At 46.6% G+C, this 22,828-nt stretch overlaps 1 protein-coding gene across 1 annotated transcript in view; it reads left to right on the top strand.

Annotated features, from left to right (window-relative positions):
- The window catches only part of LOC135568177 (receptor-type tyrosine-protein phosphatase R-like), a gene marked incomplete at its 5' end in the record, with an annotated part of 63,005 nt that extends 43,364 nt beyond the window's left edge, over positions 1–19,641 (top strand). The window contains 5 exon segments of the mRNA XM_065015160.1: positions 4,816–4,953; positions 6,077–6,187; positions 7,628–7,899; positions 17,916–17,943; positions 17,945–19,641. Coding sequence (XP_064871232.1) covers positions 4,816–4,953; positions 6,077–6,187; positions 7,628–7,899; positions 17,916–17,943; positions 17,945–18,010 — 615 coding nt within the window.
- Positions 19,642–22,828: the final 3,187 nt, after the last annotated feature.

Raw genomic sequence — 22,828 nt, 5'->3', positions numbered from 1 at the left:
CAACAAACAAACAACTTCAGATTCTCCTTATCGGGTTTCTCCATCTTGGGAAAGAAAAGTGTAGCAGTGAGTTCAGGGGAGCGAGGACATTGTTTCTGTTGTTTCCATGTAAGTCTATGGAGAGAACAGGAGGAGAGAGAGTGCAGGCCGGAGGAACTAGTGAACTCACTCTCTAATGACCCGTTGGGCTGCAGATACAATAGGGCCACTTCCCCTGTAGTCACTGCAGGAAGCTCAACTACTAACATGACTTCAAATTGGCACCCTATTCCCTATTTAGCGCAATACATTCTGGTCATTATGGTACACTATATAGGGAATAGGGTGCCATATGGGACATAACACTCTCATTTTCTCTTTCACACCATAGAGGATATTCAGACCTGCTGTGGTTTATCTCTCTCTCCCTGGACAGTAGCTAACACCATAGAGGATAATCAGACCTGCTGTGGTTTATCTCTCTCTCCCTGGACAGTAGCTAACACCATAGAGGATAATCAGACCTGCTGTGGTTTATCTCTCTCTCTCTCTGGACAGTAGCTAACACCATAGAGGATAATCAGACCTGCTGTGGTTTATCTCTCTCTCTGGACAGTAGCTAACACCATAGAGGATAATCAGACCTGCTGTGGTTTATCTCTCTCTCTCTGGACAGTAGCTAACACCATAGAGGATAATCAGACCTGCTGTGGTTTATCTCTCTCTGGACAGTAGCTAACACCATAGAGGATAATCAGACCTGCTGTGGTTTATCTCTCTCTGGACAGTAGCTAACACCATAGTGGATAATCAGACCTGCTGTGGTTTATCTCTCTGGACAGTAGCTAACACCATAGAGGATAATCAGACCTGCTGTGGTTTATCTCTCTCTCTCTGGACAGTAGCTAACACCATAGAGGATAATCAGACCTGCTGTGGTTTATCTCTCTCTGGACAGTAGCTAACACCATAGTGGATAATCAGACCTGCTGTGGTTTATCTCTCTCTCTCTCTGGACAGTAGCTAACACCATAGAGGATAATCAGACCTGCTGTGGTTTATCTCTCTCTGGACAGTAGCTAACACCATAGAGGATATTCAGACCTGCTGTGGTTTATCTCTCTCTCTCTGGACAGTAGCTAACACCATAGAGGATAATCAGACCTGCTGTGGTTTATCTCTCCCTGGACAGTAGCTAACACCATAGAGGATAATCAGACCTGCTGTGGTTTATCTCTCACTCCCTGGACAGTAGCTAACACCATAGAGGATAATCAGACCTGCTGTGGTTTATCTCTCTCTGGACAGTAGCTAACACCATAGAGGATAATCAGACCTGCTGTGGTTTATCTCTCCCTGGACAGTAGCTAACACCATAGAGGATAATCAGACCTGCTGTGGTTTATCTCTCTCTCTCTGGACAGTAGCTAACACCATAGAGGATAATCAGACCTGCTGTGGTTTATCTCTCTCTCCCTGGACAGTAGCTAACACCATAGGGGATAATCAGACCTGCTGTGGTTTATCTCTCTCTCTCTGGACAGTAGCTAACACCATAGAGGATAATCAGACCTGCTGTGGTTTATCTCTCTCTCTCTGGACAGTAGCTAACACCATAGAGGATAATCAGACCTGCTGTGGTTTATCTCTCCCTGGACAGTAGCTAACACCATAGAGGATAATCAGACCTGCTGTGGTTTATCTCTCCCTGGACAGTAGCTAACACCATAGAGGATAATCAGACCTGCTGTGGTTTATCTCTCTCTCTCTCTGGACAGTTGCTAACACCATAGAGGATAATCAGACCTGCTGTGGTTTATCTCTCCCTGGACAGTAGCTAACACCATAGAGGATAATCAGACCTGCTGTGGTTTATCTCTCTCTCTCTGGACAGTAGCTAACACCATAGAGGATAATCAGACCTGCTGTGGTTTATCTCTCCCTGGACAGTAGCTAACACCATAGAGGATAATCAGACCTGCTGTGGTTTATCTCTCTCTCTGGACAGTAGCTAACACCATAGAGGATAATCAGACCTGCTGTGGTTTATCTCTCTCTCTCTGGACAGTAGCTAACACCATAGAGGATAATCAGACCTGCTGTGGTTTATCTCTCTCTCTCTGGACAGTAGCTAACACCATAGAGGATAATCAGACCTGCTGTGGTTTATCTCTCTCTCTCCCTGGACAGTAGCTAACACCATAGAGGATAATCAGACCTGCTGTGGTTTATCTCTCTCTCTCTGGACAGTAGCTAACACCATAGAGGATAATCAGACCTGCTGTGGTTTATCTCTCTCTCCCTGGACAGTAGCTAACACCATAGAGGATAATCAGACCTGCTGTGGTTTATCTCTCTCTCTGGACAGTAGCTAACACCATAGAGGATAATCAGACCTGCTGTGGTTTATCTCTCTCTCTCTGGACAGTAGCTAACACCATAGAGGATAATCAGACCTGCTGTGGTTTATCTCTCCCTGGACAGTAGCTAACACCATAGAGGATAATCAGACCTGCTGTGGTTTATCTCTCTCTCTCTGGACAGTTGCTAACACCATAGAGGATAATCAGACCTGCTGTGGTTTATCTCTCCCTGGACAGTAGCTAACACCATAGAGGATAATCAGACCTGCTGTGGTTTATCTCTCTCTCTCTGGACAGTAGCTAACACCATAGAGGATAATCAGACCTGCTGTGGTTTATCTCTCCCTGGACAGTAGCTAACACCATAGAGGATAATCAGACCTGCTGTGGTTTATCTCTCTCTCCCTGGACAGTAGCTAACACCATAGAGGATAATCAGACCTGCTGTGGTTTATCTCTCTCTCCCTGGACAGTAGCTAACACCATAGAGGATAATCAGACCTGCTGTGGTTTATCTCTCTCTCTGGACAGTAGCTAACACCATAGAGGATAATCAGACCTGCTGTGGTTTATCTCTCTCTCTCTGGACAGTAGCTAACACCATAGAGGATAATCAGACCTGCTGTGGTTTATCTCTCTCTCCCTGGACAGTAGCTAACACCATAGAGGATAATCAGACCTGCTGTGGTTTATCTCTCTCTCTCTGGACAGTAGCTAACACCATAGAGGATAATCAGACCTGCTGTGGTTTATCTCTCTCTCTCTGGACAGTAGCTAACACCATAGAGGATAATCAGACCTGCTGTGGTTTATCTCTCTCTCTCCCTGGACAGTAGCTAACACCATAGAGGATAATCAGACCTGATGTGGTTTATCTCTCTCTCCCTGGACAGTAGCTAACACCATAGAGGATAATCAGACCTGCTGTGGTTTATCTCTCTCTCCCTGGACAGTAGCTAACACCATAGAGGATAATCAGACCTGCTGTGGTTTATCTCTCTCTCCCTGGACAGTAGCTAACACCATAGAGGATAATCAGACCTGCTGTGGTTTATCTCTCTCTGGACAGTAGCTAACACCATAGAGGATAATCAGACCTGCTGTGGTTTATCTCTCCCTGGACAGTAGCTAACACCATAGAGATAATCAGACCTGCTGTGGTTTATCTCTCTCTCTCTGGACAGTAGCTAACACCATAGAGGATAATCAGACCTGCTGTGGTTTATCTCTCCCTGGACAGTAGCTAACACCATAGAGGATAATCAGACCTGCTGTGGTTTATCTCTCTCTCTCTGGACAGTAGCTAACACCATAGAGGATAATCAGACCTGCTGTGGTTTATCTCTCCCTGGACAGTAGCTAACACCATAGAGGATAATCAGACCTGCTGTGGTTTATCTCTCTCTCTGGACAGTAGCTAACACCATAGAGGATAATCAGACCTGCTGTGGTTTATCTCTCTCTCTCTGGACAGTAGCTAACACCATAGAGGATAATCAGACCTGCTGTGGTTTATCTCTCTCTCTCCCTGGACAGTAGCTAACACCATAGAGGATAATCAGACCTGCTGTGGTTTATCTCTCTCTGGACAGTAGCTAACACCATAGAGGATAATCAGACCTGCTGGGGTTTATCTCTCTCTCCCTGGACAGTAGCTAACACCATAGAGGATAATCAGACCTGCTGTGGTTTATCTCTCTCTCTCTGGACAGTAGCTAACACCATAGAGGATAATCAGACCTGCTGTGGTTTATCTCTCTCTCCCTGGACAGTAGCTAACACCATAGAGGATAATCAGACCTGCTGTGGTTTATCTCTCTCTCTCTGGACAGTAGCTAACACCATAGAGGATAATCAGACCTGCTGTGGTTTATCTCTCTCTCTCCCTGGACAGTAGCTAACAGCATAGAGGATAATCAGACCTGCTGTGGTTTATCTCTCACTCCCTGGACAGTAGCTAACACCATAGAGGATAATCAGACCTGCTGTGGTTTATCTCTCTCTCTCTCTGGACAGTAGCTAACACCATAGAGGATAATCAGACCTGCTGTGGTTTATCTCTCTCTCTCCCTGGACAGTAGCTAACACCATAGAGGATATTCAGACCTGCTGATTGAGAGTCCCATAGGGCGGTGCACAATTGGCCCAGCGTGGTCCGGGTTTGGCCGCGGTAGGCCGTCATTGTAAATTGGTTCTTAACTTACTTTCCTAGTTAAATAAAGGTTAAATAAAAAATAAATAAATAAATAGCCGCACACATTAAGACAGAAATACAAACACCTAATGAATGGGTTCGTGACTCTGCTGTCTAAACAACCTGTCCATTCATCAGCCTTAACAAGTCCCCAGTCTAATGACGGTTTACAAAAACTATTTTGGTCCAGTCAAGAATTCCTGTGTACCAGTTAACTAATAGCCCTCCCTCCCTCCCTCCCTCCCTCCCTCCCTCCCTACCTCTCTCTAACCTCTGCAGGGTTACCTAGGCGATGAGAAGGCCTACATCGCCACCCAGGGTCCCATGATCAACACAGTGAATGATTTCTGGCAGATGGCCTGGCAGGAAGACTGTCCTGTCATCATCATGATCACCAAGCTCAGGGAAAAGAACGAGGTACGGGTGCACTCACTCACTCACTCACTCACTCACTCACTCACTCACTCACTCACTCACTCACTCACTCACACACACACAGTGTGTGTGTGTTTAGCCTATATTCAGGCCTTTCACGTCTGTTACACACACACACACACACACACACACACACACACACACACACACACACACACACACACACACACACACACACACACACACACACACACACACACACACACACATACTAGGGTTGGATAGCGGGAGCATGGGTTACAGAGATTTACCGCCCGAACCCAGTCCCTTTTCCCCTGGAAAAATAACACTGAAAGCTGTTTCCAGACAGCTAAACTGTTCCCAGACAGCTGAGACAGAGCTGTTCCCAGACAGCAAGCAGTCAGCTAATATTCAGGCTCGGGTAGCATCAGGCTCAGGTAGCATCAGGCTCAGGTAGCATCAGGCTCAGGTAGCATCAGGCTCAGGTAGCATCAGTCTCAGGTAGCATCAGTCTCAGGTAGCATCAGGCTCAGGTAGCATCAGTCTCAGGTAGCATCAGTCTCAGGTAGCATCAGTCTCAGGTAGCATCAGGCTTGATTTGTCATGCTGATCAAAGCTCTAATCAAATGACATTTTTAAGTATATTTATATGGTTTCTATGCTTGAGAATGACTGGGAGAAAAGTGATTTATTCTCAGGGTGATTTTTTTTTTTTTAAACCCGGGAAAATATTCAACCCTAACACACACACACACACACACACACACACACACACACAAACACACACACACACACACACACACACACACACACACACAAACACACACACACACACACACACACACACACACACACACACACACACACACACACAACACACACACACACACACACACACACACACACACACACACACACACACACACACAAACACACACACACACACACACACACACACACACACACAAACACAGGAACTCATAGATAGGTGTAAACAAATATATACGTGATTCTACACATGTAAATTTGACAGGATTACATGACATAATCCTGTTTATCATGTGTTATTGACAGGGTTTAATGGATCAATTATGATTGGTGATACGATAACATGTGTAATGATCAATGATGTTGTCTCTTCCAGAAATGTGTTCTGTACTGGCCAGAGAGGCGTGGTATCTATGGCAAGGTGGAGGTGCTCATTAACAACGTGACAGAGTGTGACAACTACACCTGTCGGACCCTCAACCTGAAGGTACTTTCCTTTAGGATGGAACCCATTGACCGTACTGGGTTGCTGTGGGTTTCTATCTATTTTCTATACACTTCATTAACTCTCCATTGGAAATCTACACTTTTAAAAGTTCATGTTTTGTTGACTCATACCCAAATAATGTTGACTCATCCTATAGGCCCTACTCGTATTTGTGACCAAAGCATACTTTGGAGAAAAAAAACACTTAAAAAACACCTGAAACATTTATTTCAAACAGACCGTTTCCAAAATGCTATTTTCTCAGAGGATGAACTGACCAATCAGCGATCTACTTGCATTAATATTTTTATGACCGGTATACACCCACACCCATTCTGTTGTTGGGGTACACCACACCATTCTGTTGTTGGGGTACACCCACCATTCTGTTGTTGGGTACACCCACACCATTCTATTGTTAGGGTACGCCCACACCATTCTGTTGTTGGGGTACGCCCACACTATTCTGTTGTTGGGGAATGCGACCACACCATTCTGTTGTTGGGGTTGACCAGACCATTCTGTTGTTGGGGTACGACCACACCATTCTGTTGTTGGGGTATGACCACACCATTCTGTTGTTGGGGTACGACCACACCATTCTGTTGTTGGGGTACGCCCACACTATTCTGTTGTTGGGGGTACACCCACACCATTCTGTTGTTGGGGTACGACCACACCATTCTGTTGTTGGGGTACACCCACACCATTCTGTTGTTGGGGGCACGACCAGACCATTCTGTTGTTGGGGCACACCAGACCATTCTGTTGTTGGGGGTGCGACCACACCATTCTGTTGTTGGGGTGCACCACACCATTCTGTTGTTGAAACACCCACACCATTCTGTTGTTGAAATTGACCACACCATTCTGTTGTTGGTGCGACCAGACCATTCTGTTGTTGGGGTGCGACCACACCATTCTGTTGTTGGGGTATGACCACACCATTCTGTTGTTGAGTGCGACCACACCATTCTGTTGTTGGGGTACACCCACACCATTCTGTTGTTGGGGTACGACCACACCATTCTGTTGTTGGGGATGCGACCAGACCATTCTGTTGTTGAGATGCGACCACACCATTCTGTTGTTGGGGTATGACCACACCATTCTGTTGTTGGGGTACGACCACACCATTCTGTTGTTGGGGTACACCCACACCATTCTGTTGTTGGGGTACGACCACACCATTCTGTTGTTGGGGTACGACCAGACCATTCTGTGGTTGGGGTACGACCACACCATTCCAAAACAGAAAAGCTGCTTTATAACATAATTTATAAAAAATGTTTAGAAGGAAAACTATTTCACTCACATTGTCATTGATTATAGCTCATATTTCATACAAATTTGTTAACACTGGACAGTTACTTTAAACTAGACTGAAACCACAATCTTGATCTTACTCAAACTCTGTGTGTGTCTTTGTCTCATTCACAGCAAGGGGCCCAGAGTCGTGTGGTGAAGCACTACTGGTACACATCGTGGCCGGACCATAAGACCCCAGACAGCGCCCAGCCCCTGCTCCAGCTGATGAGAGACGTGGAGGAGGACAGGACGGGCTCCCCATCGCAGGGACCCGTCATCGTACACTGTAGCGCAGGGATTGGCCGAACGGGCTGCTTCATCGCCACGACGATAGGCTGTCGTCAGTTGGAGCTGGAGGGAGTGGTAGATGTGCTGGGGATTGTGTGTCAGCTCAGAGCGGACAGGTGAGTTACCTACACCTGGAGTATTAGACAGTATGTGGAATAGGTCCAATGTAACACAATATGTTGACAGCAGACAGGTGAGTTACCTACACCTGGTGTATTAGACAGTATGTGGAATAGGTCCAATGTAACACAATATGTTGACAGCAGACAGGTGAGTTACCTACACCTGGAGTATTAGACAGTATGTGGAATAGGTCCAATGTAGTAGAATATGTTTACAGCAGACAGGTGAGTTACCTACACCTGGTGTATTAGACAGTATGTGGAATATGTCCAATGTAACCCAATATGTTTACAGCAGACAGGTGAGTTACCTACACCTGGTGTATTAGACAGTATGTGGAATAGGTCCAATGTAACACAATATGTTGACAGCAGACAGGTGAGTTACCTACACCTGGTGTATTAGACAGTATGTGGAATAGGTCCAATGTAACACAATATGTTGACAGCAGACAGGTGAGTTACCTACACCTGGTGTATTAGACAGTATGTGGAATAGGTCCAATGTAACACAATATGTTGACAGCAGACAGGTGAGTTACCTACACCTGGTTTATTAGACAGTATGTGGAATAGGTCCAATGTAACACAATATGTTTACAGCAGACAGGTGAGTTACCTACACCTGGAGTATTAGACAGTATGTGGAATAGGTCCAATGTAGTAGAATATGTTTACAGCAGACAGGTGAGTTACCTACACCTGGAGTATTAGACAGTATGTGGAATAGGTCCAGGCAGCTGTCTGTTTACAGCAGACAGGTGAGTTACCTACACCTGGTGTATTAGACAGTATGTGGAATAGGTCCAATGTAGTACAATATGTTTACAGCAGACAGGTGAGTTACCTACACCTGGTGTATTAGACAGTATGTGGAATAGGTCCAATGTAGTACAATATGTTTACAGCAGACAGGTGAGTTACCTACACCTGGTGTATTAGACAGTATGTGGAATAGGTCCAATGTAGTACAATATGTTTACAGCAGACAGGTGAGTTACCTACACCTGGTGTTTTAGACAGTATGGAATAGGTCAATGTAACACAATATGTTTACAGCAGACAGGTGAGTTACCTACACCTGGTGTATTAGACAGTATGTGGAATAGGTCCAATGTTCAGCAGATGTTAATGCGAGTGTAGCGAAAAGCTTGTGTTTCTAGTTCCGACAATGCAGTAATATCTAACATGTAATTTAACAATTCCACAACCACTACCTCATACACACAATGTAAAGGGATGGAATAAGAATGTGTACATATAAATATATGGACGAGTGATGGCCGAACGGCATCGGCAAGGTACAGCAGATGGTATAATGTACTGTACAGACATGATATGAGTAATGTAAGATATGTAAACATTATTTAAGTGGCATTGTTTAAAGTGACTAATGATCCATTTATTAAAGTGGCCAATGATTTGAGTCAGTATGTAGGCAGCAGCCTCTCTGTGTTAGTGATGGCTGTTTAACAGTCTGATGGCCTTGAGATAGAAGCTGTTTTTCAGTCTCTCGGTCCCAGCTTTGATGCCCCCTGTACTGACCTCGCCTGGATGATAGCGGGTGAACAGGCAGTGGTTCGGGTGGTTGATGTGCTTGATGATCTTTATGGCCTTCCTGTGACATTGGGTGGTGTAGGTGTCCTGGAGGGCAGGTAGTTTGCCCGGGGTGATGCGTTGTGCAGACCTCACTACCCTCTGGAGAGCCTTACGGTTGTGGGCGGAGCAGTTGCCATACCAGGCGGTGATATTTCCCGACAGGATGCTTTCAATTGTGCACCTGTAGAAGTTTGTGAGGGTTTTCAGTGACAAGCTAAATTTCTTCAGCCTCCTGAGGTTGAAGAGGAGCTGTTTCGTGGGTGGACCATTTCAGTTTGTCTGTGATGTGTATGCCCAGGAACTTAAAACTTTCCACCTTCTCCACATCTATCCCGTCAATGTTGTTAGGTTAGGACAGAGATGTTGTTTCCTGCCTTCACTACCTGGGGGCGGCCAGAAAGTCCAGGACCCAATTGCACAGGACGGGGTCAAGACCCAGGGTCTCAAGCTTAATGATGAGTTTGGAGGGTACTATGGTATTCCTCATGTCCAGATGGGATAGGGCAGTGTGCAGTGTGATGGTGAATGCATCGTCTGTGGACCTGTTATGGCGGTATGCAAACTGAAGTGGGTCTATTGTGTCAGGTAGGGTGGAGGTGATGTGATCCTTGACTAGTCTCTCAAAGTGCTTCATGATGACAGAAGTGAGTGCTATGGTGCGATGGTAATTTAGTTCAGTTATCTTTGCCTTCTTTTGTACAGGAACAATGGTTGAAAATCTTGAAGCATGTGGGGACAGCAGCCTGGGATAGGGAGCGATTGAATATGACCGTAAACACACTAGCCAGCTGGTCTGCTCATGCTCTGAGGACGCAGCTAGGATGCCATCTGGGCCAGCTGCCTTGCGAGGATTAACACGCTTAAGTGTCTTACTCACATCGGCCACAGAGAAGGAGAGGGGGTCCGCAATCCTTGGTCAGTGTACAGTGCACTGTATTATCCTCAAAGTGGAAAAGAAGGTGTTTAGTTTGTCTGAAGCAAGATGTCGGTGTCCGTGACGGATGTGTGGCTGGGTTAGGACAGTCAGACGACAGGATGGATGTGGCTGGGTGAGGGACAGACAGACAGTCAGGATGGATGTGGCTGGGTTAGGACAGTCAGACAGTCAGGATGGATGTGGCTGGGTGAGGACAGACAGACAGTCAGGATGGATGTGGCTGGGTTAGGACAGTCAGACAGACAGGATGGATGTGGCTGGGTTAGGACAGTCAGACAGACAGGATGGATGTGGCTGGGTGAGGACAGACAGACAGTCAGGATGGATGTGGCTGGGTTAGGACAGTCAGACAGACAGGATGGATGTGGCTGGGTTAGGACAGTCAGACAGACAGGATGGATGTGGCTGGGTTAGGACAGTCAGACAGACAGGATGGATGTGGCTGGGTGAGGACAGACAGACAGTCAGGATGGATGTGGCTGGGTTAGGACAGTCAGACAGACAGGATGGATGTGGCTGGGTTAGGACAGTCAGACAGACAGGATGGATGTGGCTGGGTGAGGACAGTCAGACAGTCAGGATGGATATGGCTAGGTGGGGACAGACAGACAGACAGACAGACAGACAGACAGACAGACAGACAGACAGACAGACAGACAGACAGACAGACAGACAGGATGGATGTGGCTGGGTTAGGACAGACAGACAGACAGGATGGATGTGGCTGGGTTAGGACAGTCAGACAGACAGGATGGATGTGGCTGGGTTAGGACAGTCAGACAGACAGGATGGATGTGGCTGGGTTAGGACAGACAGACAGACAGACAGAATGGATGTGGCTGGGATAAGACAGACAGACAGTCAGGCTGGATGTGGCTGGGTGAGGACAGTCAGACAGTCAGGATGGAAATGGCTAGGTGGGGACAGACAGACAGACAGACAGACAGACAGACAGACAGACAGACAGACAGACAGACAGACAGAAAGGATGGATGGATGTGGCTGGGTTAGGACAGACAGACAGACAGGATGGATGTGGCTGGGTTAGGACAGTCAGACAGACAGGATGGATGTGGGCTGGGTTAGGACAGACAGTCTGGATGGATGTGGGCTGGAGTTAGGGGACAGTCAGACAGACAGGATGGATGTGGCTGGGTTAGGACAGACAGACAGACAGGATGGATGTGGCTGGGTTAGGACAGTCAGACAGACAGGATGGATGTGGCTGGGTTAGGACAGTCAGACAGTCAGGATGGATGTGGCTGGGTTAGGACAGACAGACAGACAGACAGACAGACAGACAGACAGACAGACAGACAGACAGACAGACGGACAGGATGGATGTGGCTGGGTGAGGACAGACAGACAGTCAGGATGGATGTGGCTGGGTTAGGACAGTCAGACAGTCAGGATGGATGTGGCTGGGTGAGGACAGTCAGACAGTCAGGATGGATATGGCTAGGTGGGGACAGACAGACAGACAGACAGACAGACAGACAGACAGACAGACAGACAGACAGACAGACAGACAGACAGACAGACAGGATGGATGTGGCTGGGTTAGGACAGACAGACAGACAGGATGGATGTGGCTGGGTTAGGACAGTCAGACAGACAGGATGGATGTGGCTGGGTTAGGACAGACAGTCTGGATGGATGTGGCTGGGTTAGGACAGTCAGACAGACAGGATGGATGTGGCTGGGTTAGGACAGACAGACAGACAGAATGGATGTGGCTGGGATAAAACAGACAGACAGTCAGGCTGGATGTGGCTGGGTGAGGACAGTCAGACAGTCAGGATGGAAATGGCTAGGTGGGGACAGACAGACAGACAGACAGACAGACAGACAGACAGACAGAAAGGATGGATGGATGTGGCTGGGTTAGGACAGACAGACAGACAGGATGGATGTGGCTGGGTTAGGACAGTCAGACAGACAGGATGGATGTGGCTGGGTTAGGACAGACAGTCTGGATGGATGTGGCTGGGTTAGGACAGTCAGACAGACAGAATGGATGTGGCTGGGTTAGGACAGACAGACAGACAGGATGGATGTGGCTGGGTTAGGACAGTCAGACAGACAGGATGGATGTAGCTGGGTTAGGACAGTCAGACAGACAGGATGGATGTGGCTGGGTTAGGACAGTCAGACAGTCAGGATGGATGTGGCTGGGTTAGGACAGACAGACAGACAGACAGACGGACAGGATGGATGTGGCTGGGTTAGGACAGTCAGACTAACAGACAGTCAGGATGGATGTGGCTAGGCGAGGACAGTCAGACAGACAGTCAGGATGGATGTGGCTGGGTGAGGACAGTCAGACAAACAGACAGTCAGGATGGATGTGGCTGGCTTAGTACAGACAGTCAGGATGGATGTGGCTGGGTTAGGACAGTCAGACAGACAGTCTGGATGGATGTGGCTGGGTTAGGACAGTCAGACAGACAGGATGGATGTGGCTGGGTGAGGACAGACAGACAGACAGAATGGATGTGGCTGGGATAAGACAGACAGACAGTCAGGCTGGATGTGGCTGGGTGAGGACAGTCAGACAGTCAGGATGGATGTGGCTGGGTTAGGACAGACAGACAGACAGGATGGATGTGGCTGGGTTAGGACAGTCAGACAGACAGGATGGATGTGGCTGGGTTAGGACAGACAGTCAGGATGGATGTGGCTGGGATAAGACAGACAGACAGTCAGGATGGATGTGGCTGGGTGAGGACAGACAGACAGACAGGATGGATGTGGCTGGGTTAGGACAGTCAGACAGACAGGATGGATGTGGCTGGGTTAGGACAGACAGTCTGGATGGATGTGGCTGGGTTAGGACAGTCAGACAGACAGGATGGATGTGGCTGGGTTAGGACAGACAGACAGACAGAATGGATGTGGCTGGGATAAGACAGACAGACAGACAGGCTGGATGTGGCTGGGTGAGGACAGTCAGACAGTCAGGATGGATGTGGCTGGGTGAGGACAGTCAGACAGTCAGGATGGATATGGCTAGGTGGGGACAGACAGACAGACAGACAGACAGACAGACAGACAGACAGACAGACAGACAGACAGAAAGGATGGATGTGGCTGGGTTAGGACAGACAGACAGGATGGATGTGGCTGGGTTAGGACAGTCAGACAGACAGGATGGATGTGGCTGGGTTAGGACAGACAGTCTGGATGGATGTGGCTGGTTAGGACAGTCAGACAGTCAGGATGGATGTGGCTGGGTTAGGACAGACAGACAGACAGACGGACAGGATGGATGTGGCTGGGTTAGGACAGTCAGACAGACAGGATGGATGTGGCTGGGTTAGGACAGTCAGACAGACAGGATGGATGTGGCTGGGTTAGGGACAGTAGTCAGACAGTCAGATGGATGTGGCTGCTTAGGACAGACAGACAGACAGACAGACAGACAGACAGACAGACAGACGGACAGGATGGATGTGGCTGGGTTAGGACAGTCAGACTAACAGACAGTCAGGATGGATGTGGCTAGGCGAGGACAGTCAGACAGACAGTCAGGATGGATGTGGCTGGGTGAGGACAGTCAGACAAACAGACAGTCTGGATGGATGTGGCTGGTTAGGACAGTCAGACAGTCAGGATGGATGTGGCTGGGTTAGGACAGACAGACAGACAGACGGACAGGATGGATGTGGCTGGGTTAGGACAGTCAGACTAACAGACAGTCAGGATGGATGTGGCTAGGCGAGGACAGTCAGACAGACAGTCAGGATGGATGTGGCTGGGTGAGGACAGTCAGACAAACAGACAGTCAGGATGGATGTGGCTGGCTTTAGTACAGACAGTCAGGATGGATGTGGCTGGGTTAGGACAGTCAGACAGACAGTCTGGATGGATGTGGCTGGGTTAGGACAGTCAGACAGACAGGATGGATGTGGCTGGATTAGGACAGACAGACAGACAGAATGGATGTGGCTGGGATAAGACAGACAGACAGTCAGGCTGGATGTGGCTGGGTGAGGACAGTCAGACAGTCAGGATGGATGTGGCTGGGTTAGGACAGACAGACAGACAGGATGGATGTGGCTGGGTTAGGTCAGACAGACAGGAAGGATGTGGCAGGGACAGACAGTCAGGATGGATGTGGCTGGGATAAGACAGACAGACAGTTAGGATGGATGTGGCTGGGTGAGGACAGTCAGACAGTCAGGATGGATGTGGCTAGGTGGGGACAGACAGACAGTCAGACAGTCAGGATGGATGTGGCTGGGTTAGGACAGACAGACAGACGGACAGGATGGATGTGGCTGAGTTAGGACAGACAGTCAGGATGGATGTGGCTGGTTAGGACAGTCAGACTAACAGACAGTCAGGATGGATGTGGCTGGTTAGGACAGTCAGACAGATGGTCAAGATGGATGTGGCTGGGTTAGGACAGTCAGACAGACAGTCGGGATGGATGTGGCTGGGTTAGGACAGTCAGACAGACAGACAGTCAGGATGGATGTGGCTGGGTGAGGACAGTCAGACAGACAGTCAGGATGGATGTGGCTGGGTGAGGACAGTCAGACAGACAGTCAGGATGGATGTGGCTGGGTGAGGACAGTCAGACAGACAGTCAGGATGGATGTGGCTGGTTAGGACAGTCAGACAGACAGTCAGGATGGATGTGGCTGGTTAGGACAGACAGACAGTCAGGATGGATGTGGCTGGGTTAGGACAGTCAGACAGAGAGTCAGGATGGATGTGGCTGGTTAGGACAGTCAGACAGACAGTCAGGATGAATGTGGCTGGTTAGGACAGACAGACAGTCAGGATGGATGTGGCTGGGTTAGGACAGTCAGACAGACAGTCAGGATGAATGTGGCTGGTTAGGACAGTCAGACAGACAGACAGTCAGACAGACAGTAGGATGGATGTGGCTGGGTGAGGACAGTCAGACAAACAGACAGTCAGGATGATGATGACAGTCAGGATGGATGTGGCTAGGTGGGGACAGACAGATGGATGTGGCAGTCAGAGGCAGACAGTCAGGATGGATGTGGCTGGTTAGGACAGACAGACAGTCAGGATGGATTTGGCTGGTTAGGACAGTCAGACAGTCAGGATGGATGTGGCTGGTTAGGACAGTCAGACAGACAGATGGGTGTGGCTGGGTGAGGACAGTCAGACAGTCAGGATGGATGTGGCTAGGTGGGGACAGACAGACAGTCAGACAGTCAGGATGGATGTGGCTGGGTTAGGACAGACAGACAGACGGACAGGATGGATGTGGCTGAGTTAGGACAGACAGTCAAGATGGATGTGGCTGGGTTAGGACAGTCAGACAACAGACAGTCAGGATGGATGTGGCTGGTTAGGGACAGTCAGACAGATGGTCAAGATGGATGTGGCAGGAGACAGACAGTCGGGATGGATGTGCTGGGTGAGGACAGTCAGACAGACAGACAGTCAGGATGGATGTGGCTGGGTGAGGACAGTCAGACAGACAGTCAGGATGGATGTGGCTGGGTGAGGACAGTCAGACAGACAGTCAGGATGGATGTGGCTGGTTAGGACAGTCAGACAGACAGTCAGGATGGATGTGGCTGGTTAGGACAGACAGACAGTCAGGATGGATGTGGCTGGGTTAGGACAGTCAGACAGAGAGTCAGGATGGATGTGGCTGGTTAGGACAGTCAGACAGACAGTCAGGATGAATGTGGCTGGTTAGGACAGACAGACAGTCAGGATGGATGTGGCTGGGTTAGGACAGTCAGACAGACAGTCAGGATGAATGTGGCTGGTTAGGACAGTCAGACAGACAGACAGTCAGGATGGGTGTGGCTGGGTGAGGACAGTCAGACAGACAGTCAGGATGGATGTGGCTGGGTGAGGACAGTCAGACAAACAGACAGTCAGGATAGATGTGGCTGGCTTAGTACAGACAGTCAGGATGGATGTGGCTAGGTTAGGACAGTCAGACAGACAGTCTGGATGGATGTGGCTGGGTTAGGACAGTCAGGCAGACAGTCAGGATGGATGTGGCTGGTTAGGACAGACAGACAGTCAGGATGGATTTGGCTGGGTTAGGACAGTCAGACAGTCAGGATGGATGTGGCTGGTTAGGACAGTCAGACAGACAGGATGGGTGTGGCTGGGTGAGGACAGTCAGACAGACAGTCAGGATGGATGTGGCTGGGTGAGGACAGTCAGGCAAACAGACAGTAAGGATGGATGTGGCTGGCTTAGTACAGACAGTCAGGATGGATGTGGCTAGTTGAGGACACTCAGACAGACAGTCAGGATGGATATGGCTGGTTAGGACAGACAGACAGTCTGGATGGATGTGGCTGGGTTAGTACAGTCAGACAGACAGTCAGGATGGATGTGGCTGGGTGAGGACAGTCAGACAGACAGTCAGGATGGATGTGGCTGGGTGGGTGAGGACAGTCAGACAGACAGTCAGGATGGATGTGGCTGGGTGAGGACAGTCAGACAGACAGTCAGGATGGATGTTAGGGGGGATATCAGGTGGACAGTCAGTGACATAAATCATGCTAATAAATCATGCTAGAAACTTTGTTTCAAGAGAGGGACAGAACGTGATAATATGTTCCTATCTCTTTCAAACACACACACACACACACACACACACACACACACACACACACACACACACACACACACACACACACACACACACACACACACACACACACACACACACACACATCCCCTGAGCCTGAGCCTGAACAGGGTTTAAGCTGAAATATCTCCCACAGCCTGTCTGTTCCAGGATAAACCACTCATCCATTAGGATGAAGCAGTAGCCTGCAGCTCAACAGGGTATCAAGGACTTCATAATGTTGCCTTGGTTGAGCTTTAGTTAATCATTGAACAAAATGTACTGAAGCAAACTGCCACTGTACCGTTTAGATGACTGAGTAAGAGTTTAAATGACCTTTTATCGTGACTAATTACCACAGGATTAAATGAGCTGGAGAGAATCCTAAATGGTTAATGTTTTATGAGACAGAACATTGGTAATTAATGTTCCAAATGTTCAGCAGCACTAAAATAAGAGATGTTTTTCAGTCACAGTATGAGATGGATTCATTATATTTCAGACAGTAGCATGGCCACAACTGATGGAAGGTTTAGTTTATTGAAATGATAGTACGAGATGGATTCATTATATTTCAGACAGTAGCATGGCCACAACTGATGGAAGGTTTAGTTTATTGAAATGACAGTATGAGATGGATTCATTATATTTCAGACAGTAGCATGGCCGCAACTGATGGAAGGTTTAGTTTATTGAAATGACAGTATGAGATGGATTCATTATATTTCAGACAGTAGCATGGCCGCAACTGATGGAAGGTTTTAGTTTATTGAAATGATTTTCCACTCCTTGTATTTCATAGCATGTTACTAACATGCTAACACTGTTACTGGTCCATGTTGTTATTTTAGCCGGGATTCTAATGGCTGCCTTGTCTCTGTGTGTCCTTTTCAGAGGAGGTCTGATCCAGACAGGGGAGCAGTAATGAGTTTGTCCACCACGCCTTGAGCCTCTTCGAGACACGCCTCTCCGCCGACACCGGCCAATGAACAGAGGCCAGGAAGTTTTCGCTAAACATGCCAGGTTTTCCAGGAAGTGGAATTTAATTCCCCCTAGCGGGAAGGACCTATCTTACCTGGTGACTGTGAGGTCATGTGACTAATGAGGAAGTGGATGTTCGGGTGACGATTGGATGGTAGATGTCCTTGTGGGCTTTGTCTTTGTGGACATGTATGGACAGCCTGGACTGATTGATTGAGTCTCCTTACAGAGAGAGAGATGGAGGTATGGACAGGTGATTATGTCTCTGAATGTAATGTATCCTTTCTTCTCTTCCTCTCTTTCCTCCTCCTCTTCTTCTTCTTCTACTACTTCCTGTCATTCGTGAGCAGCCCTGCTTCTGAAAACGTTGTTGTGAGCAACCTGCCTCTGTCCAATCAAACTCTCTGATACTGCAGCTCTGTCCAATCAGATTGCCTGATATTGATTATGTAGTATACCTACACTCTGACCTCTTACTACTATGTGCTACAGTAGATGGGTAGGTAGTCTGTGGTCCTTGAATCGTCCATGGTGTTTCTATTATAAAGCAAAAGGTACGCTGTTGAAATTAATAGCACTTGTCTTTGTGACTTTACTAGGATATTTTTTTTAATTGCTGATTATTTATTTATTTTTTTAAACTATGTGCTGTTACACAAAGGGTATTATTCTGAAGACTGTTATATTCCATTGGAGGTTGGCTTTTCTCTCAGTAACAAGCTGCCCCTCTGCCATATACTATACCTCTAATAGCATGTTGATCATCCATTCAAAGATCAGTGTATGAAAGGTGAGGGAACGATTGGGCCTGTCTGCACGGTACTACACATTCCAAGGTCTTTACACTATGGGGATGTGGCCATTATACACACTGAATTGGAAGCAGATAACCAACATAAAAAGCCAGCCGACACACGGCCCTTCAGGAATTGAGTTTGGCAGCCCCCTGCTATAGGCCATCCTGTAGATCTACCCTATTCACAGAGAACTGTCATGGCCGCCGTGTGATCCAATGTTCCATACCAAAGCTCTCTGTTATCAGGTACCTGTAGATCTACCTTATTCACAGAGAACTGTCATGGCCGCCGTGTGATCCAATGTTCCATACAAAGCTCTCTGTTATCAGGTACCTGTAGATCTACCTTATTCACAGAGAACTGTCATGGCCGCTGTGTGATCCAATGTTCCATACCAAAGCTCTCTGTTATCAGGTACCTGTAGATCTACCTTATTCACAGAGAACTGTCATGGCCGCCGTGTGATCCAATGTTCCATACCAAAGCTCTCTGTTATCAGGTACCTGTAGATCTACCTTATTCACAGAGAACTGTCATGGCCGCTGTGTGATCCAATGTTCCATACCAAAGCTCTCTGTTATCAGGTGGCGTGTGATCTACCCTGGCTCTGAAACGACATTTCATCACTAAATCAATCTTAATTACAAAACATTTTTTATTTTTTATTTTCAGAATATCATTTATTTTCCATTTCTTAGCTTAGCTGACCATTAAAGGCCCAGTGCAGTCAAAAACATGATTCCCCCCGATGTGTTTTATATATATACACATACTATGATGTTGGAATAAGGCAGTTAATTGAAATTGAGATAAAAATGGCTGCGTTGGGCCTTTAAGCATCACAGATATGACATCTTTCTTTACCAAAATGTAAACGTTTGCGTTTAAATGACATGTTATGTTTAATTGTTGATCATATAGATTAAATTATAGTAATAATAATGCTTTTAGTTTTATACAATATTAAGATAATGTTTTGATGTGTAACAGTAAACTCATGATGGTTTTGGTACTTTTAGACATGATGTTTTCTCTGTATGACTGAATGGTGTAGATTCCCACACACTTTATCTCTGGAACAAAACAATTATTACAAAGATAACGTCAATCAGACACTTATAAAAAAGAAATGTCTGGATTATCTGACCCTGATTTCAAACGCTGATATACTGTAGCTTCTAAATGCCGAATACATACAGTTGAAGTCAGAAGTTTTACATACACCTCAGCCAAATACATTTAAACTCAGTTTTCACAATTCCTGACATTTAATCCCAGTAAAAATGCCCTGTTTTAGGTCAGTTAGGATCAACACTTTATTTTAAGAATGTGAAATGTCAGAATAATATTAGAGAGAATTATTTATTTCAGCTTTTATTTCTTTCATCACATTCCCAGTGGGTCAGAAGTTTACAGACACTCAATTAGTCTTTGGTAGCATTGCCTTAAAATTGTTTAACTTGGGTCATATCACGTTTCGGTAGCCTTCCACAAGCTTCCCACAATAAGTTGGGTGAATTTTGGCCTATTCACTCCTTACAGAGCTGGTATAACTGAGTCAGGCTAGGTAGGCCTCCTTGCTCGCACATGCTTTTTCAGAATCTGCCCACAAATTGTCTATAGGATTGAGGTCAGGGCTTTGTGCTAGCCACTCCAATACCTTGACTTTGTTGTCCTTAAGCCATTTTGCCACAAATTTGGAAGTATGCTTGGGGCCATTGTCCATTTGGAAGACCCATTTGCGACCAAGCTTTAACTTCCTGACTGATGTCTTGAGATGTTGCTTCAATATATCCACATAATATTCCTACCTCATGACGCCACCTATTTTGTAAAGTACACCAGTCCCTCCTGCAGCAAAGCACCCCCACAACATGATGCTGCCACCCCCACAACATGATGCTGCCACCCCCACAACATGATGCTGTCACCCCCACAACATGATGCTGTCACCCCCACAACATGATGCTGCCACCCCCACAACATGATGCTGCCACCCCCACAACATGATGCTGTCACAACATCGTGCTGCCACAAACATCGTGCTGCCACCCCCACAACATGATGCTGCCACCCCCACACAATGCTGCCATGATGCTGCCACCCCCACAACATGATGCTGCCACCCCACAATATGATGCTGCCACCCCACAACATGATGCTGCCACCCCACAACATGATGCTGCCACCCCCACAACATGATGCTGCCACCCCACAACATGATGCACCCCACATCATGATGCTGCCGCCCACAACATGATGCTGCCGCCCCCGTGCTTCACGGTTGGGATGGTGTTCGTCGGCTTGCAAGCCTCCCCCTTTTTCCTCCAAACATAACGATGGTCGTTATGGCCAAACAGTTATATTTTTGTTTCATCAGACCAGAGGTCATTTCTCCAAAAAGTATGATCTTTGTCCCCATGTGGAGTTGCAAACTGTAGTTTGGCTTTTTTTATGGCAGTTTTGGAGCAGTGGCTTCTTCCTTGCTGAGCAGCCTTTCAGGTTATGTCGATATAGGACTCATTTTACTGTGGATTTAGATACTTTTGTACCTGTTTCGTCCAGCATCTTCACAAGGTCCTTTGCTGTTGTTCTGGGATTGATTTGCACTTTTCGCACCAAAGTACATTCATCTCTAGGAGACAGAACGCGTCTCCTTCCTGAGCGGTATGACGGCTGTGTGGTCCCATGGTGTTTATACTTGCGTACTATCTTCAGGTGTTTGGAAATTGCTCCCAAGGATGAACCAGACTTGTGGTCTACAATTTTTTTCCTAAAGGTCTTGGCTGATTTCTTTTGATTTTCCCATCAAAGAGGCACTGAGTTTGAAGGTAGGCCTTGAAATATGTCCACAGGTACACCTCCAATTGACTCACATGTTGTCAATTAGCCTATCAGAAGTTTCTAAAGCCATGACATAATTTTTCTGCAATTTTCAAGCTGTTTAAAGGCACAGTCAACATAGTGTATGTAAACTTCTGACTCACTGGAATTGTGATACAGTGAAATAATCTGTCTTTAAACAATTGTTGGAAAAAATTACTTGTGTCATGCACAAAGTAGATGTCCTAACCGACTTGTGGTTGAAAAATGACTTTTAATGACTCCAACAACCTAAGTGTATGTAAACTTCCGACTTCAACTGTAGATTGGACATGACTCCCTTCAAACTTTTCTGGTAATTCCTAAAAAATCTGAAGTGAGTTGCACAATTACTAGCTTGGAATCCATCCTGAATAGCGCTCCATTTCACTATGGTCTCACTAGTGAAGCAGAGTAGTATTCAGGGTGGATTCTAGACAAAACAAATACCCCTCCCTGCTCCTTCCTCTTCAAACAAGACTTCCTTGAGGTCATTTCCTTAACTCCACCAGGGTTTCTAACTCAACAAGACGATTCCCACAAACAGCCAGTTATTCTCGTGATACAGATCCTGATTTAGAATAGTTTAGTAGCCTGGAACCTCAAACTGAATATATAACTATTTCACTGAAACAGTAGGGAAGTAGAGTAATATTTGAATATATCACTATTTCACTGAAACAGTAGGGAAGTAGAGTAATATTTGAATATATCACTATTTCACTGAAACAGTAGGGAAGTAGAGTAATATTTGAATATATCACTATTTCACTGAAACAGTAGGGAAGTAGAGTAATATCTGAATATATCACTATTTCACTGAAACAGTAGGGAAGTAGAGTAATATTTGAATATATCACTATTTCACTGAAACAGTAGGGAAGTAGAGTAATATTTGAATATATCACTATTTTTACTGAAACAGTAGGGAAGTAGAGTAATATTTGAATATATCACTATTTCACTGAAACAGTAGGGAAGTAGAGTAATATTTGAATATATCACTATTTCACTGAAACAGTAGGGAAGTAGAGTAATATTTGAATATATCACTATTTCACTGAAACAGTAGGGAAGTAGAGTAATATTTGAATATATCACTATTTCACTGAAACAGTAGGGAAGTAGAGTAATATCTGAATATATCACTATTTCACTGAAACAGTA

The sequence above is a fragment of the Oncorhynchus nerka genome, unplaced genomic scaffold, assembly GCF_034236695.1.
Source record: "Oncorhynchus nerka isolate Pitt River unplaced genomic scaffold, Oner_Uvic_2.0 unplaced_scaffold_1650, whole genome shotgun sequence".
In the NCBI taxonomy this organism is placed as follows: Eukaryota; Metazoa; Chordata; class Actinopteri; order Salmoniformes; family Salmonidae; genus Oncorhynchus; species Oncorhynchus nerka.
This window is presented reverse-complemented; position numbering and strand designations above follow the sequence as displayed.